At 34.2% G+C, this 18,852-nt stretch overlaps 1 protein-coding gene across 5 annotated transcripts in view; it reads left to right on the top strand.

Annotated features, from left to right (window-relative positions):
- The window catches only part of FCHO2 (FCH and mu domain containing endocytic adaptor 2), a 96,262-nt gene that overhangs the window by 48,239 nt on the left and 29,171 nt on the right, over window positions 1-18,852 (top strand). For all 5 annotated transcript variants that reach the window (XM_069776010.1, XM_069776009.1, XM_069776012.1 and 2 more), the window contains exons 9-12: window positions 3,687-3,731; window positions 5,541-5,613; window positions 9,731-9,755; window positions 16,682-16,739. In XM_069776010.1, the coding sequence (XP_069632111.1) occupies window positions 3,687-3,731; window positions 5,541-5,613; window positions 9,731-9,755; window positions 16,682-16,739 (201 nt within the window). The remainder of the gene's footprint in view (window positions 1-3,686; window positions 3,732-5,540; window positions 5,614-9,730; window positions 9,756-16,681; window positions 16,740-18,852) is intronic.

The following is an 18,852-nucleotide window of genomic DNA, read 5'->3' as shown; positions in this document are numbered from 1 at the left end:
CATTGGAGGAAAATGCTGAACTTAATGTTTTAATGTTTGTGGATTCGTTAGGGACAGCCACCGGTGTCTTGAACTTCTAAGATTCCAAAGGATGAAGGGCCCTATAGAAATCTGAGTTAAGTAGGAAAAGTAAGTTAGGATCAAAAGATGCTTTCAAATTGTAACCGATTCACACAATTTGTTGTAAGAAAATGCTGGTTTCATCATTGTTATTTATCTTTCTGCAGTAAAGCAGCTAGTAGATTCAGGGGAAGGAAAGAGAGCGTGTGTGGGGAGAAGGGACTCCTATGATCATTCTGCCTATTTTGGTGAAACATAAAATAAGCTAATAGGCATCATTAAGAAGAAACTGTATTCAAAATTTCCAAGTTAACTTCCTAGACCTTAGTGAAAAGTGGGACCTGCTTACTGAAATCTTGTGTGCAGCTTCCATCTCATTACTATCTCAGGCAATTCTTCAGTAACTGAGATTTTTTCAGATTGCATTTTATAGTCTTCCCTATGAGAAAAGAATACATTGTTGCAAGAGTGAAGTGAATTTGGGGTGGGGGGTAAGCCAGCTTTTGTTAAATCTAATTGAAAATGCTAATCTGATCTTCGTATCTGTGCATTTCTGTACTAAGCACAAATGTTTGTCTCTTCAAAGAAAAAGTTTATCAAGCTGTAAAAAACCCCACCTTCAAAGAGAAGTGGTAGGCAAGTGTAATGGACAAAGTACAGGAACTTGGATGTGTTGTTAAAGAAAATCTTTGCTTTCTGCTTATGTTAAAAGTGAAAGTTAAAGATAACTGATCTGAAATAAGGATGAGTTTTACTTCAGCCTTGAATATTTATTTTAATCATTAGTGTAAAAGTCTGGGTCTGGGGATCAGTCCTAGTAGCTGGAAAGGGTAAAGAAAAAGATGGTATTCTGAAAAAGCTTGAGTATTGTTTTTCTCTAAAAATATGTTTAAGTCTCTGTTGTTTACAGTTTTTTCCATCTGTTTTTGTTTTGGGGATGAGTGTTTGTGGTTGGTTTGGGTTCTGGGGGTTTTTTTCCTGGCCAAATGGGAATATGTATAGCAGAAAGAAACAGAAGTAGTTGAATCCTTAGTAAAGTGATGAAAAATGTGTTGTCTGAAGTGTAGTGCTGCAGAAGTAATGGATTTGTTCTTCAGCTTCTATGTTTTATGGTATTTTTCTGAATTTCTTGCTCAATGTATTTTGAACAATAGAGTTTAAATTCCTAAAATAAAATGTTGATGAAATCAGTGTGGGATGTAGACATCTACAGTTCTCTAAATCTGTTTTTCTGGATTTTTTTTTTGCTGGTTTTTGTTTGTGAGACACCCAGATTTGCTGATTTGTGGAGCATGCTGACTTTGGTTTACTGTGAATTTAATGGAGAGCAAAGGAGAAGGGATTGGAAGACCAGCTTAAAATGCCCATGTATTTACAATATTTAGTAGAATGAGAGAGCTGTTAGGAATTTGTATTTCATCTTGTTATATTGAAAGTTAGACTTGTGTTTGAAATTATTTAATAATTGAAGTTTAAAGGGCAGTAAAGCCTGCCATTTGAGATTTGGTCTTTTGATATTCTGCTCTCAAGAGAATGATTTGGAGGCCAATTACATTATGATAAAGGAGATGTTGATGTATTTTAGTCTCAGATTCTCATCCTCCTGATAGTTTTACAAGCAATCAGATCCTTTTTACTGGCAGGGAAAATTTTGCAGACTCAGTCTTAATTACAGTAAATACAAGTCATTACTTTGAGCACACCTTTTTTAAAAAAAAAAATCATTAGAAGTCTGCAAAATTTCGAAGAAAATATCTGGTAGATTTTATCTAATATGTCCAAAATAATTCAATTTGCATCACATTGGTGAGTATTGAGTTACATTGTCAGCTTCTCAATTGTCTTTCTATTTGTTTGACATAAGCATAAATTTTTTCATTTGCAGTTTTGGGAAATGCTATCAAAATGTAGCATTTGTAGTGAGTTGAACACAATTTTGCACTGCAAGAGTTAAATATACATACTGGGGGTTACATTACAAATAGAACCATTTGAGTACTTAACTGCATGAATCAAATACAAATTAATCCCAGTTGCATTATTTACAATCCTAATTCACAGCTAAATTATTTTTTAGTTTCATTGTGGCATCTCTAATTGCAGCACAATGATTTGCTATCATGTAGTATTCAAAACCAAACTGAGGCTTGTAGTCTTCATGTTTCTTGTATCTGAGTTCTGTTTATATCAGCCTTTTTTTTTTTAAGACTAAGAGTATGACGTATTTATTTTGAAAAGAGTACAAGTGAAAATCCTGGAAAATGCTTTCAAGTACACCTTTTATTCTATGTGAAAACACCCTGAAAATTGCACAGCTCTTGGATTTATGGTGGATGCTCGTGAATAATTATAACTTCATCATAAAGATAAATAAATCAGAGCACTTGGGGCAGGAGTGGAAGTAGTTTCTGTATTTGAGGTTTCTACAATTGCTTTACTTCCAGTTGGTTTTAATGGAAATTTTTGAGATTTTGAACTCTCACTTGAAGTAGTTGCACGAGTGTGACAGGGGTGGGGGGTATGGGGGCACAGGGTGTGATTTTGGCTGCCTTCAAGTATAGAATTGGGAATGGTCTCCGTCCCCCCCATCTTATCTGTAATGCACCTGTGTATAAACTGGTGTGCTTTCCCACAAAATGATTACAGAAAGGTGAGTAGTAATCCCTGTGCCACAATGCTAGCATGCTAAACTTTGTTTTGTCTTCTGTGGGTACAGCTGCAAGCTACCATTTTTCAAATAGGCAAAAGGGCTCATTCTTAGTATGGGCAGAAAGTAATGGTGCCTGCCTGCACGGGCTGTTTTCTTTGCACTTGCACAAGTGCTGGTGTGATTCTGCCATTCCCTGAAAAAGGTCCTATGTATATTCAGTGGTTTTTTGCACATTTGCTCCCTAAAATGGCTCATAGTGGGGTTAAATTAATTCTAGACCTGGCCAGATTGAAGGAATGAGGGTTAGGGACAATTGACTGTTACCTTGTGTCAACTGTAATGGAAAGCCATTATAATGAATTTATTTAGGTACAGCACATAACTAGTGTTCTCTGCTTTTTTTGTCCTGTTTAGTATTAATGATTTTTTTAAAGTTTTTTATCTTCTTTATTGCTATGTTTAAGATTCTGCATGCCACTTTTAACTGTCTAGGTAATTGGCTATGAAGAGGAAACAGAAGAACTAACAATACAGAGTTAGCAAAAGTGTGAATCTCAAAATTAGGGCTATAGCTGTGCTTTCTTCCCTTTTGATTTTTCTTTATGTAGCTCTTGTTCATTAAAAGAAGATAAGTTGAAAAGTTTACACTGATACTATATTAAAGATGCAATTTTGAATGAGAAGAGGACACCAATTAGAGATGTTTCATGTGGTTGTAATAACATACGCAATTGAATTGTATTTAGACAGTGTGCACCAGTATTTTAATTTTTCAGTATGAAAGAGTGAAAATACTTAATGATTTGCTGTACACGTATGATTTTGCAATCTGACCATTGGCAGGGTAATTGTGCTTTTCCATTACCACCTAAATTTGTAATTAGATTATCTAGTATTTTCAGGAAATATTAATAGTTGTTAAAATATCTTAGATTAAATTTGACCTAATGTTTATCATCATTGTCATTTCTTTAAGGCCCTATTGAATTTGAAGAATGTAACACATCCACTGCAGTTGAAGGTGAGTTGTTGTAGCATAGTTATTTATGTTAAGAATGCTGTAGGTAAGGACCTGAAACTGTGGAGTGAAGGGTTATTCAGTGTGTGAATCTGTATAACTTTAAAGTACTCCAGTAGACTAAAAAGCAGTTTTTCTTTTGGGAAATGAATTTCAATAATAAGACCTGTGATACTTTATAAGCCTAATGCACAAAGATCAGAGAATTTTAATATTTTTTATAGTCATACTTTGGCTAAGACCCTGTCTTTGCAGAGCTTTGGATTTGGTTCACTTATGGCTGTGTTGTAACTTAATTTACAAATGTCAAAACATGGCTCAGGGTCTTTCCATTGTTATCATGTTAGTTACACCAAGTCTAATGCAGTGTTATGGTCACAAAGCCTTTCTTTGTTGGCATAGCTTATTTTGCTTAGGGGATTTTTTTTTTTAAGTGGTTAAGAGCTTCTTTATTTGCATAAGCTATGTATTTACTTTTGGGACAGAGGAGTTGACAGTATAGCTATAGCAGCCGACAACTTAGAAGTTGCCAAGATTGCAGCTGAGACTTAAAATCTTTTTGACTGAAGCAGAGAGGATCCATGTTCAGAAACTACTCTCATACTCCATTTGGCATTGTTTTGGGCTGCATAAGGCACAGAAAGAAAATAAAGTCCAGACTAGCATTTAAAAATAATTTTGGAGCAAACTCTGTCTCTATTAGAATATAAGATATGGCTGAGTTTACAGCTACTTAGTTTGAAAAGTTTTGAGTTATTTAGCCCTGAAAATTTCTAAGAGTGGAGGGATTCCTTATGTGCTGTATAATGTATTTCTGTAAAGTGGAATATAATGATTTTTTTTTAATTATGTGCTTGAAGTGTCAGTTGTTAAATTTTGGAAACCAAATTATTTCCACCGTTTTGGTCAAAAGCATGCTGTCAGTAGTATATATCAAAACAAATTTGTAGGCTAGTTGGATCAGATGCTTGCACTCAAGTCATTTTGTTTGGCAGTCTGCTTCATCAAAAATCAGGGAGAGAGGCACACATGACAGCAGGTCTGATGGAATATTTAAATGTATTTTAATTTTAGTACATTAAATGGGTATGAAAGCAAGCTTTTTTTCCTGTACTATAGCTACATGTATCCAGTGCTAAAAACGGGGAAGAAACGACACAGGGGGAGGCATGATTCCAGACTCAGTGAGAGCCAGCCTTCGAGCTGGCTACAACACTGGAAAATCATGGACTCAGCATCAGCTGGAAAGCCAAGAGATGTTCTCTTTTTTTTACAGGACCAAGATCCTACTTCTTAGGAGAGACAGGGGCTTGCAGCTAATGGGAACATGCAGGAAAATAGCAGGGTGTTGAACTGCAGTAGCTGGGAGAGGCAGGGTTCAGTTTCTGATCCAAGTGTATTGGCTATTCGGGATCGGCAGGAGCAATAGCACCTGTTGAGTTTGTGAGCGGAGTCCCTTTCCTCAAAACTGGCAGTACACTCATTTTCTATTAAAAAAAGTGACAGTCTGCATACCCGGCTTGGAAAGTTGGATGTACAATGCAAATCAGTTTTATAAGGACTTATGTTATTAATGTTTTCAACCATATTTTAATTTAATTTTTTGATTGGTATGTGTCCTGGATAGTATCTTACTTAACAAATTTGAATAATGTTCCCTAAGTTTGGCTCTATACCTATCTCATCTGTTAGATTTTTGTATCACCTGTGGCAGCATTAAAATTGTATTGGTATTGGTATGCACACGCATTTGACGTGGCTAAATATGTACTTATCTCTTTGATCTTTAAATGAAAAGTGTTTGTTCCATAGGGATAAAACCACGGAAGAGGAAGCCTTTTGGTTTATCAGGAATAATGAAAAAAGAAAAAGATACTGAATCTGTGTAAGTATATTTCCATCTTGAAGCCTTGTCTTGTATGAGAACTAGTAAAAGTATGGGGATAAATGTTAGCTGATGTTTAACAAAAAAATGGGTTTATAACGGAAGTGTAGAGAAATGCTATGAATATGACAACATCACAGCTATTAAAGATTTTTATAAGTAAGGGTTTTAAGGAAATAATGTAAATATATTCATAGTAGTCTACTCATGCTTCATTCTTTCCTGTGCATAGGTAAGTAGTTCTCCCTTGTTCTACGTTTGAACATTGTAGATAATGCGATTCTCGTGTGGACTCATAATGAAATAATAGCTCTGTACATGGAAAAATTACTGGATGCCTGTGTTTGCAGAATTGAAGCTTCAGTTATTTTTTTACTAGAAAAACACTTTTATACAGTATCGAAGGACAGAAAAATTTGAGTGTTTTTTCAGTACATCATGTGCACACTCATTTCAGAAAGACCATCATTCTAACTCATGACTGATGTCCCAGCTATACCCTTTGCCATATTCATTGCATGTGCCCTGTCTCCCAGGAGTTAAAACTCTCCAGAAAGTGAGTTTGAATAAAAGTTCTTTAGATGGATTGGTCACAGCCTGTGTATTAGTAGTTATGGTCACTATATTCCAATGTATTTTTTTCATAATTTCTACATGTGTTTTCTCAATAGATGTATTCAATTCAACAGAAAATATCTTACAATTTGGCAAACTTAACAATGTAGAAATATTCTCAGAGGCAACATGTGCATACATACTTTTTAAAATTACTTTTAAAAATTTTTATTATCCTTAGTTTTTAATGTAACACTGAAAAATTAATGACCTAAGAACTGCAGGTGCTAACTATTTGCATATACAGCATGCCTCATAGCTATTTTTCTTTCGGTGTTTAATTTTAACAGTGATACACTTCTAAACCAGCTTTTTCTTCTCTCTGTCATGATGCCTTTAGGGCTCCAAGGTGTTTTTTTAAGTCTTTCCTCTATATTTCTGTTCCTTCTGTGATTTAGTCTTTCCTCCACCCTCTCTTCTGTACTTTATCAAGCTGGAGTAAATGGTGAGAGAAGTGTAATATATAGTGTGATTTTGGTCAGCAGTAATCTGAGAATACTATTTTGTTACAAAGAAATATTTTTCGTTTAAAATAATTAAATTAAAATTTTATAATTATTTCATTATATTTGTGGATGCAAAACAGTTGCAGTATCAAATAGCAGCAAAAAAACTATGTTCAATCATTTGCCGTGTCTTGCATTTACATAATTGCAAAGAAGACATTTCGATAGTATTGAGTAGTGTCAGCTTTTCTTGTCCAACAAAATAATTATTTAGCCACCACGTGGGTTATTACTCAAGTGAATCTCACGTCATGTATGTTATAAGCCTCCTTGCAAACCAGCATCTCCTTCCATCCATTCTTTGGCAGAATGTAATCTGGCCCCAGCAAAGATTTAGAACTTTTAACAGTAGTTTGCTGAAGCCAGTAAGGGCCTGGAAACTCCAAATTAACTCAGGTGTATGACTCAATGTATCCTTACTCAGAGATCATGTTTTTCTTTAACCTGTGACAGAAAGAAAGTTTTCTTAGGCACTGAGGGCTGAAAACTGGCTTCTGCCCTATTTGAAACACTTTCTACCTTTGTATGCTTATCCATTGTAGTATCTGAATACTTTTATAAAAGCTGCTTTTTCCCAAAGACATTTTATTTAATGTTGAAAGATAATATCAGTGTCTCCTTCTAGAAAAAATTTTGTTTTTCATGGCACAATGATGTCATCAGAAACTATAAATCAGCTCAGCTACTCTGAAATGGGAAGAGAATTTGTCTTGCTTTCAACAAGTTGGACTGAAATTTGATTTGTATTATTTTTTTTTTTTCTATATTTACACACAATACAAAAATGAATAGATTCTGAGGTCAGAAAGAAAGAAGTATGACAGTATGATATTGACCTTCTATGTAACACGTATGATAGGCTTTTACAGAGATTCTTGCATTAATCCATAACTTCTAAATGAACTAGAATATCTCAAATAAGTAACAGAGGATTTGTTATGTGCTTAAGTAAAATATTCTAATAGTTATTTATGATCTCTTTAAAAAATTTTATTGCTAGTCTAAATTTTGTCTTTCATCTTCAGCTGATGATCCTGTTATAGATGATAAAACTCTGTATCATCAGAAACTTCTCTGCACATAGAGGTCAAGTCCTTTCTTAATCTCTTGTTAAATTAGGCTGTAAGCTTATTTAATTCGTGTAGGGCAGGCTTTCCACATCCTGAAAAACTCTCATGGTTTGTAGGCTTTTCAGTTTATCATGTTGACACCTAAACTGGATGTAGTGTCTAGTAATGGTTTTACACAGGGAAATACCATACACAATATATTCTATTACATGTTGCTAACTTCTTTTCCTAACCACTGCTTTGCATTATTTGGTTGTTTTAGTTTTTTATCTACAATCCTTAAATCTTAAATTTTCTTACAGAATCCCCATTTCCTGAAATGTTACCCTATACTAGAAGCATGACCTAGTTCTTTAATGTTAAAAGAAAGATCATGCATGTAGTGATGTAAAAGCACATCTGTCTAAAACCTGATGTCCTCATATTCCACTTCACCAGCATTTGCAAACTATTGAGTTTTCCTTTTTGTCTTGTGAATGGATCCTGGGAGGTGCTGTTGGTGCTCCTTGGAATGATACTAGATCTGCTGTTACTTTTTGAGATCTATTAGCTCACTAATTTTTAAAATCTTCATTACGGCCTAAATTACTTTCATTGTCCTTTGCCTCACATCTTTCACATTTCTTAATTTCTTAAATTCAGGTTGTCTTGTTTGAGTATAGACACTTTTTAAAACCACATGTCAGAAAATCTGTTTGCTACATCTTTTGAGAGAGGTCTAATACTTTGTCTCTTGGAGCTGTAAAACAGCTTTTAAAATAGCTCTTTCTATTGTTATGAATTCAGTTTAGCCAGCAGAGGGAGATAAGACGTAAGTCAATTAGAAACTTGGTCACATGTTTTCTTTTGTGTAAGGCCTTTCAGAGGAGACAGGATCCTTCATCTCACTGTCAATTCCTTGACAGGCTGTACTGAATTTCATAATAATGTTTCCATGTTAGCAAGTTTTCATACCTGTATTTAAAGACATTGTAGTTTTTACATTTGACCCATTTAGCTTTTCAGAGAAAATGATTTAGATTACAATAATTTGATTTTTTTTTCCTCTTTTTTCTGTAAGTACATGTTTAGGATGTTCAGTTTGATTATATAAAACCACTCTTGTTCAGTTACACTGGCACTTACAGCTTTATTTGTCAGAATGCAAATTAGAGAGGACTTGTATGCTACTCAAGTATTCCCATGTTCTGTAAATCTAATTGCTTCTGCTTGTTGCAGAGATCAGAGAGAATCAGTGTCAGGTTTTGGGTTTTTTTAATACTACTGCTTAAATCGAAGTTATAGTGGAAAAATATAACATTTGTGAATATTGTACTTGCAATCACTGCCTTTCTGCTGATGACTTTTTTTTTTTTTTTTAAGTGCTTATTTTTTCCGGCATATTCTAGTGCTTGACTGCAACTGTGCTTGACAAATGTGAACTAAGAATGAAATTCCAAAAGAGGGAAGCTGTGAATTCCTCTAAGAACAGTCTTAATTTCTTTGCAAGCTGGTTATTGTCCAAAATGTTTTGCAACTGCATGTGGACTATTTCATTAGGATTGGTGACTTCTACTTATTGTGCACGTCAAACACAGAGAGCTGACTCTTAAAGTATATTCATCCAGAATACAGTGTGGTACTCCTTGATTTTATACACACACACACACACACACACACTTTGATATCTTTGATACAAGTTTGCTTTTTCAGCATTTCTTTTGAGTTTTTCCTCCTGCGGTGTTTTGAGCATAAACTTCCAGCTTTTATTTAAATCTGATTCATTTGAATGTGGATTATTTATAATGAAAACTTTTGCAGTCTGAGAGGCAAAAGGGTCAAATGCAATGTTTCAAAATAATTGAAAATACTAAAGGAAGTACCAGAACTATATGAATAAAATAAATTGTGTGTTTTATAATTGTATATTTTCTTTTTTTTTAATAGGGAGTGTCCAGACGCAGACTCAGTTGTAAGTAGACTGATTTCCAAAACAAATGCATATGCTAATATTGTCAAGCACTACAGTTCGATGAAACTTAACTTATATCAAGTCCCTGCAATGCATTATTTATCTGAAGAGGATTTAGTATTTTGTTAACATAGTTGAAGTGTTAATTTTGCTCAGTACATAATCTTCAGCAATATATAAAATATGTGTCAGTAATACGACATTTATATTTCCTAACAATTGTAAGTTTTAAACAAGGTGTTTTTACTGCAAGTATTTGCTACTTTATTTTTCAAGTTAATAGTTTAAATTGCTTGGCTAATAGATTCTAATTAAGAAAAAAGTTCAGTTTATTGTGGACCCAACTTTGCATCATCATATTCCTCTGCTTACTACTGTTTCCTTTGAGAAATCCATCTAATATCAATGGGGTTCTGCTTTATCTCTGTCAATAGAGTGTAGGAATATACTTTTTAAAATATGGCTTTAAATGCAGTATCTCTAGGTTAACTTTATTGATGGCCTGTTTTTCAGTGCTGTCAGTATGATCCATGATATGTCTTACAATTTTATTAAATTCAAATAAGTGACAGTTGCAAATTAAATTGCTATGTTAATGCTTTTTTATTTCCTTAATTGAGCCTTTTCTTTTTATTTAAACATGTATGTTGCCTTGAATTGTATGTAACAGAGATTGCAACTCCCTATAACTATAGCAGGGAGTAATATACAGAAAAATTTAAATGGTTTTCTGTAGGGTGATTTGTATTTCAGTTCATTTCTTTAGGTGCCAATTATATTAAACATCTTAAGTTTCCAAGTTCACCTGTTTTGTGGATTTTCTTCTTTGTGTTTAATATCTGGAAGTTCTAGCACCTAATATTAAAATTTCTTTTGAGAAACTTGGTTTAAAAAATCTAGTAGAACCATTCTTCTAAACAAGGAAAAGTAAGTTTTGCCACATAATAGAAGTATATGTGTAAGAATAGCCTCGTAAGCATCATTGAGACAGTTATGTTATCCTGTGCAAAGTCATCTTGATTTAGAGCAAATTTCTTTTCTTGGATACATTTAAAGTAAAGTAACTTTAGAATTATCCCTATAATTATCAGGCTTTTCATGGAAATAATATCTTTTGACAGTTCAGGTTGAGTCACTGGCGTGAACCTCAACTGAGTTTGACTTGCAATGTTTATTTTCTTCATTGCTTGTTTTGGTCTTTACTTTTTTAAAAAATAATTAGTTAAAAAAATTCAACTGTAAATGTGTCTGACATTCTTTCTGGTTGCATGAGGCACACCATATGATCATCTAAGTTAATTGTTCTGTCTAGATCTAATTTCTGTTTGGTTAAAAAAAAGTCCTAACTTTCATAGTGTCTAACAACAAAACTGATATTTTCGTTACATTCTCTTTTTTTTTTTTTTAAATGCCCAATATTTTATGACTGTATTTGGAATTTAAAATTTGATTTATCATTTTTTCTTGCTTTTTACAAGCAACAGTACTGTTCTGAATGGTAGAATGCTTTAATAGCAGAAGGCATTACTGTCATTCTTGTGAAAAACGATGCAGCATGCCATAGGTGAAATTCATTTCACCCCTTACAAACAAGCACCCCAGAGTACTTTTACATTTTAAGGTTGGTGTCCTCTTCTGGAAGGTCCCATTTCAAATGTGTTTCATTTTTCTTGTCTTTTACTCTAAGATTTCCTTTCTGTTTAATTTTTCAAACTTGATCTAAATAGTTATAACCATCTATATTGTTATCTCTATGAGGATTTGGTTTTTATGGATCTTTGCAATAAATTACACATTTCAAACAATTGAACTTGGAAAAGTATTATTGCAAAACAAAAATTGAAAGCAATTATCATTTGTGTTTAATTGCTAGAAAATATTGAGGACCAGCCCTCAGAAAATTCAACTTATTTAAGGTGTCCCAGTTATGATTTTGGTCACTCACAGACAGTCTCTGACTGGCTTTTATATTATTAACATGATCTTTTTTTAAAAGGTAGCTTTTGTTTATTTGTCAAGAATTTTAACTGTGTGAAAGGAACGTAAGAAGTAACAACTCTACAATTATTTATAACTATAAGCACTGAAGTAATTGTACTGAAATTTTAGAAGTTATGGATCCAGTAAGAACTGACTTCAATACTTTAGCTGCCAGTTCTACGTGATATTGTGGATCTTTGAACATGCAGTGTGTAGTCAATACTATTAGGGCCTTCTCACTAGTCCAAAATGTATAATTCAGTGTGTTCGAACTTGTATTCTCTGTTTCCAGAAAGCAAAACAGTGGCATGGTCCTAAAAAACGTCTTTTGTACTGGCATGGAAGTTCTCAAGTTTATCTGTGGCAAACCATCTGCTTATGCTCGTACTTTTTGTAGCTGCCAGATTATATATATATCGGAAAATGTGATGCATTTGAATAAATTGTTAATTCCTATCAATAATGTTTTGTAACTGCTATAAGAGGTTTTATATGCTCATGAGCAGGAAGGCAGCTGTGAACTGAGGACTGGTATTTGTTAAAAAGGTTGACCACTTCAATAAGCAGTCTCTGTTTAAATATAGATGACAGTATGTTGTGAGATTTAAAATTCCTGTGTTGCTAATATGTCAGTCTACACATGTAACTTCCATTAAGCTAAGCCTCGACAATTAGGAAAGTAGAAAGTTAACTGTGTGTACACTAGAAAGAGATAACTGAAGTCTGGCTCTATGCATGTGTTTCTTATCTTTAGAAAGTTTTTCTAAAGGCAGAACTAATTAATTGTCATGTTTCCCATGGGTTTGCCATGTCTCTAGGGATGGTCTATAGGAAGATATGAGCTCTAGTAGAAGCTTTTTTTTTTTTTTTTTGAGGAAGCATTTACAAGGTTCCACTTGTGTCTAGTAAGATCTGAATTTGGATTGCAACCCTTCCCTTGGTTGGGATACTTGCAGATCTCCTTCTTCTACTTGACTGCCTATTTTCATGAAGACTGTAGTAATGTAATTATCTTTGAGTCCTCTGTTCTGTCTGTCAAATCCATTTGAAATTGTCCAGTATGTTCAAAAGTAATTAAGAAGGGAGCCACAGATGCACAGAACATAATGCTGAAACTTTTTTCATAGGAAACTGGAATGCGAACAAATATATTGAGGCATCCAAAACTTTTCATTAACCTCTTTACACACGAGTGTAGCATAATTATGGTTCTGTAGAATTATACGCCATTTTTATTGCTGGGCACTGATTGAATTTGGAACCACCAAACTCTTAATTAGTGTAACACAAGTGTAACATTATATTTAGTGAAAATCAAATGTTTTTCTTTATTTGCATTTTGTAATGTTTAGTTCTGGCATGTTTTGAATAGCTGCCATTGATACAGGGTGTGAGGCTTTGTAGTCGCAGCACAAGACAGGAGCACTTTGAATACTTTTTTTTCTTTCTTACTGCATCTCTGGCAATAGAAGAAATGGGCTGGCTATTCTCTTCTTCCATGTCTTTTGGATTAATAGGCACCCTAAGGAGAGGAGGCTGATAATATGTAATACCTCTGTCTTAACCTAAGGATATACCTGAGTCAAATTTACATCTCAAATATATCAAAAGTGGAGAGGCTCTTTTTCCTCTTGTTCCAGGCTATGAGCTTCCACTGCTTATTTGAGTTCACGTCGGTCCTCATCTGGATTACAGGAAGTGAGTCAGTCCAGTTCAGTAAAATGGTAGAAAGTTCATCCAGCAGAAAAAGAAACAGTGAGCTGTTCAGCTGCCCTGTATCCTGAAGCATACCCTGAGGAAAACTTGATAAGGAGCTCTCATAACCACTGTAGATATATACCAGGAGAAAATAGACAGAAATCAAGCTGAAGCGTAGTGAAGATTCTTTGCTTCTTGACTGACAACTAGCAGTGCAAATGTTGCTGAGGAAGGGCCAAATGAAGTAGCTAGACTGCAATATGCTCCAAACGTTCTTCTCTTGTCCTTTGTACGTTGCCCAGAGGAACTAATGACATGGTAATGGTGTGGCTTCTTCCATTGCTTTTGGACGACAGATGGGACAGAGCAAGGAAACTGAGACAAAGTATTCGCCAAAACTCAAAAAACAAGTTTTGGCAATAGAATGCTTAGTCCTCATGCTTTTTGTATAGGCAGTTTCACTTTGTTATACATTATGTCCTGATGTTCTATTTCTTTAAAAAATTATTCACCTTAGAAAGTTTGCAGAAGATACTAACGCAAAGACAGTTATAAGTCCTAAATTTTTAATGCATATTTAAAACTGTATAATAGCTTAATTAGTAATATTTTGTATAATATCTGCAAACACAGGGAAAACTGTGGTTTTCATAGTTGTATGCTTAACAGAACTTCTGAGAATGTGAAACCTTCTTTCAAGGAAGTCTGGCTTTCCAGTTACTTCCACAGAGTTCAATTCACATCCATATTAAGCTGCTTTTTTACTGAAAAGACTACAAGTAACAAGTTTGGGTAGGGGGCTAGACCAGACCTTCATCCCCACCATATTAATAACTACTTCTTAAACCAACAGATGTATACACGAAGGTTTTGGTTTTTTCCTCTGATCAGCATGGTAGGCAAATCAGGTCTTGTCTGTATGGTGTGCCTGATATTAGAAGATGCACTGTTATCCGTGACATAACATATAGTTCTGTAACTGTAGGAGTGTGGAGGAGGGAGTAAGAATTAGTCAGGTAAATGTAAATGACTTCATTAACATCAGATTTGTGAATATGTATCTCTCAAAATGCTGTATCCTCTACCACTGTTACAAAATGTAAATTAGTAAATAAAATTCTGATGTTTCAGAAAGCAGAACTGTTCACCTGTTCAAAATATTGAGAACAATATTTTGAAATTACTACTTAACTTGTAAGATTTTGAGGTACTGTTTTGATTGTATGTGACACTATTTATCTTTGTCAATACAAAGGTGCACTAAGTATCTCTTCCACCCTTTCGTTCTATTGGTTTACGCAAAAATATGAATTCAGTATCTCATTAATGAAAGCAGAAGATGTTTTAAGAATGATCATAAATTGGTACAAGATCATTGTAAATCATTGACAAAGCTGGAAATACAAAGCGGATTATTTCTGACTCTGTATATACTGTGTAGTGTCAGATGTTTGAAATTGCATATATTTAAATTTTAGAAATAGAAAAAAAAGAAATACAATTTAAGTTTTCTGCACAGTGTTAGAAAAAAGTGGTAATGTAGGCCTGCTGGAAAAGAAGCAAGGAATTTTTCAGTTCCTGTGTTCAGAACTTAAGCTATAAAGCATCCATCTCTGTTATGAATGTATTAACTTTGACATTTTGTCTGAAATTATGAATACAGGCTACATGGTAAAGTGCCATTGCTGAGGAATAGATGGTTCAGATATCTTTGCAAGATCAGAAATAATTAACATGAAAATAGAAAGAAATTTAATACTTTAAGAACTTTGAGATTTTAGTGCTTTCTAAGGATTTACTTTATCCTAGAGATTATGCAGTAAATTAAAAACAACGCAATGAAAATAACTTCTGCAAACTAAGTATTCTTTCACAATTTTATATCAAAATATTACGATTTGCCAGCTATGTTGTGCATGCTGTGTGTGCCCAGTAATAATATACTTTACATATATGGCCCAGCTGGAAGAAAAACTAAATGTTGTATATTTAAAGATTTTTGTTGGTTTTCAACTCATCTTAACCATGAATGATCCTGATCTATTGAAAATTGCCTAATATGACAACTAAAATAATTTCAGAATTCAGAAGTTGTAGTATTGTAAGAAAATGTACCTACCCTCTAGCTATATGTTTTTGTTCTGTTTACTTTGATGTCAAGTTTCATTAGTGGTTTTTGGTATATAAACAAGGTCGGCCTGAGGTCAAGCGTAGCTAAGAACCCTGATTTGAGCAAGTAGAGCTAAGGTACTGGACCGTGTGATCCTACTCTTATTACTTTTTTTTGTTCAGGTTTTTTTGGTTGGTTGGTTGGTTGTTTTTTTTTAATCAAATAGCAGTGAAGTCTGGATCTTACAAGTATTTCAAGAAATTGCATCTATATGTTCCATTTTTTAAAGTTTGAGCTTAATAATTGAAATAATTAAGATTATTTTTTGGCCTTAGTTTGATGTGCTATTTAATTGGGTACAGTATTACATCTCCTGTACAAGATTGTATTTCTTACTCTTTTTAGCAGCAAGTTTGATCTATGTTTAAATTCCTTCCATTTAATTCAAAAGTGCTAGATTTAGAGAGCTATATAGAGGAGAATCTTAGTAAAATATCGGACATCCCATTTGTGGTATCTGTAAAAGGAATAGAGGGACAACTACATTTTTATGTTTATCTTGCTCTGTAATTCAAAAGCTATTCAAAGTGAGTATCTCAAGTGGTTCCTTGCTAGTCCACTTAAGTCTCCAGTGTAAGTCATTTTGTTACATCTCATGACTTATAACAGCAAGGTGTATTTTAGCCATACTGTATAAATCTCTATTAGTCAAACTGCTCCGGCACCATCAGAGCCTCCAGTGACTTAGCTGAGAGAATTAGAAGTAGAAATTGGGAAAATACTTGAGGCCAAGAGAATTGTAGCTTATTTAACACTCAGTGGTAAAGCTAAAATGCCTGTTGGTTTCTGACCCTTTTGATAGAGTACCAGTAAAAGCAGATGCATTCAAACTTGCCAGTTTTCATAGGAAATTTGGAGGTTGTTTTGTTGTATTCTGTTCCTAAGGTATCTTGTCATGCTACTTCTGAACTACAGATCATAACTTGAGATAACTGTAATAATTAACGGTGAATAACAATGACTTGCGTGAGCTGTTATAATCAAATTTTAATTTGTCGGTGATATAAAATTCAGTCAGATGCAAAAACATGGGGGTTTAGTTATTTGTCAGTATCATAATTTTTGTTGTTGTTTTTAGAACATTCCTGATGTAGATGATGAAGGATACAGCATTAAACCAGAAGCAACACAGGATATCCTTTTCACTATTACTGTGCCAAGTTATTTGATGTTACTACAGTTCTTTGGAGAGAGGAAGTACTGATTTGAGTGTTAAGTAAAGGAGGATGAATGACATTCATGTTTGTGTTGCAACCTTGTATTCTTAGGTTCATAGCTTTTGCAAAATGTACAGAATTTTGTCTGTCTTAGATTTTGTGTGTGTGCAAATGTTAAAGATTAGATCAAATGCCTTGGGAACTTTAAGAGGATGGGTTTTGTCTGAAAGTAAAAAGACCAAAATAAAACCAAAAAAAAGCCTGAACAAAAGCTTTAAGGTGACCGTGCAGATTTTTTTCCTTGAAAAGCTCTCAGAGAGTTTGTGAAGTTTGTAAATCTTTCTTAAGCATACGGAGTGATTATCTGTTCTATACCTGCACCCTCCCACTTTTTTATAACACCATTAAAAAGACTGGGAGCTACAGCAGTCTAGAAATAGGATTTTTGTTACCAATGTCCACATGCTGTTTCTAATTGGTGCTTCTAGCTTTTATTGTCTTTTTAATAATAACTTTGATATGCAGAATAGATTTTCATTATGAGTCATTTTTTGTGGAGGCTCATGATTTTTCTCTGGTCTTCCTTTGAAGGAAAAAATTCTTGTCCTCTTTTTTCTTCCCATCAGAAACAGAGGGAAGCTCTATTTAAGAGCTGGGAATAATTGCTGTAGATCTAAGCAAGCCTAATATGTAAGCAAGATAGCTCATTTTTTGAAATGTTTTCACTGAATTCTCTGGCTACTGTAGATAAATGGTAAACTTACACTTTGCAATTACCTTACATTGTGAAAACTTTTGAGCAGTTAACAGTACATTGAAGTGGGCCAGTCCATCATCATAGCTTCTCTGTTTTCATCAACTTTGCAGAATATGCCTCTGTTGGCACCAGTGAAGACTCCTATACCGATAAAAGCAGTTCGTGTTATCTCCTATTTACAAAACTGATAGAAAAGTGAAAGACTTTTATCCAGTTCTGAGAGGGTCATTATTTCATGCTTTGCATGAATTTATGAAAGGGAGAGAGGACTGAACAACATTCATGCTTTGTAAATGATTCATCTGGGCATCCTTTTCTACATCATCCTTTTTGTTGTGAAACAATAGAAAAGGCCATACATTCAGTGAAAAAGCTCAATGATTTGCAGTCCCTATCAGCCAGGTAGTACTTCAGCTTCTGAAGATTTTTATCAGATTCAGGAATTCATCAGTTCCCTTCCTCTTTTCCTTCCTTAGCTTCCAAGAGTAGATATTTATTATGTTGGTGGAAACTTTTGAGATGATTTGTTAGAGGACATTATTTTATCATAATGGCAGTCAGTCTTAAGTCCAGTCTTAAGTGTTTAAAAAGCACTTACAAGAGCTGCCTGATTCGTGGGAAATGAATCGTGAAACTTGGTGATAACTTTCAAGACAAGAGATCTTTTGATGAAATGAAAAACAACTTGTCTTTGAAGCTTTCTTTTCTAGATATGATCCATTTGGGGGGACAGATGGGCTGTAAGATGAAGACATTTGACTTTTTCCTCACCACGACTCAGGGATTCGTTCAGTTGAAATGGATTTGGAATGTCTTTAGGGTTCAGGTTCTAATCTTTGTCAAGGAATAGTTTGCAGAGATTTAATTCAAATGGCTAGCATATTTCCAAGTGAAAATAACAAGCAGGGTATAGAATATGTATGCTCCCCCTAGGTGGTATGGAACTTTTATGTTTAAATAGAGGAAAGATTTCAAATTCTTTCTTGTCAAAACAAATGCATCTTTTAAGACTTGGCATAGGCCTTTCAGAGCTTTTGTTCAGTGCAGCTCCTGTGCATATAAAGAACCAAGGCTAAATTATTATGTGTATTTTGCTTATTTTGAGGACTGAGTTGTTGTTGTGATTCCTTTTTTGCCAAGGATGACAGTGCTTTAAGCAGCTGACATTGATCAGTTTACTGTGCAATCTTCTGTGTAACTGGCATTCTTTCCTGCAAAATTTTCAGTGCCATTCTGCAAAAGGGGCAAATAATAATGGCTGCTGCTTCTGCTTCCTCTACTGTTAATGCTTGGTACAGGTACCGTGGGCATTTCACTAATTAAAAAGGCTAGGGC

The sequence above is a fragment of the Haliaeetus albicilla genome, chromosome Z (assembly GCF_947461875.1).
Source record: "Haliaeetus albicilla chromosome Z, bHalAlb1.1, whole genome shotgun sequence".
Taxonomy (NCBI): Eukaryota; Metazoa; Chordata; class Aves; order Accipitriformes; family Accipitridae; genus Haliaeetus; species Haliaeetus albicilla.
The sequence above is the reverse complement of the archived record's forward strand: the minus strand, read 5'-3'. Positions and strand labels throughout refer to the sequence as shown.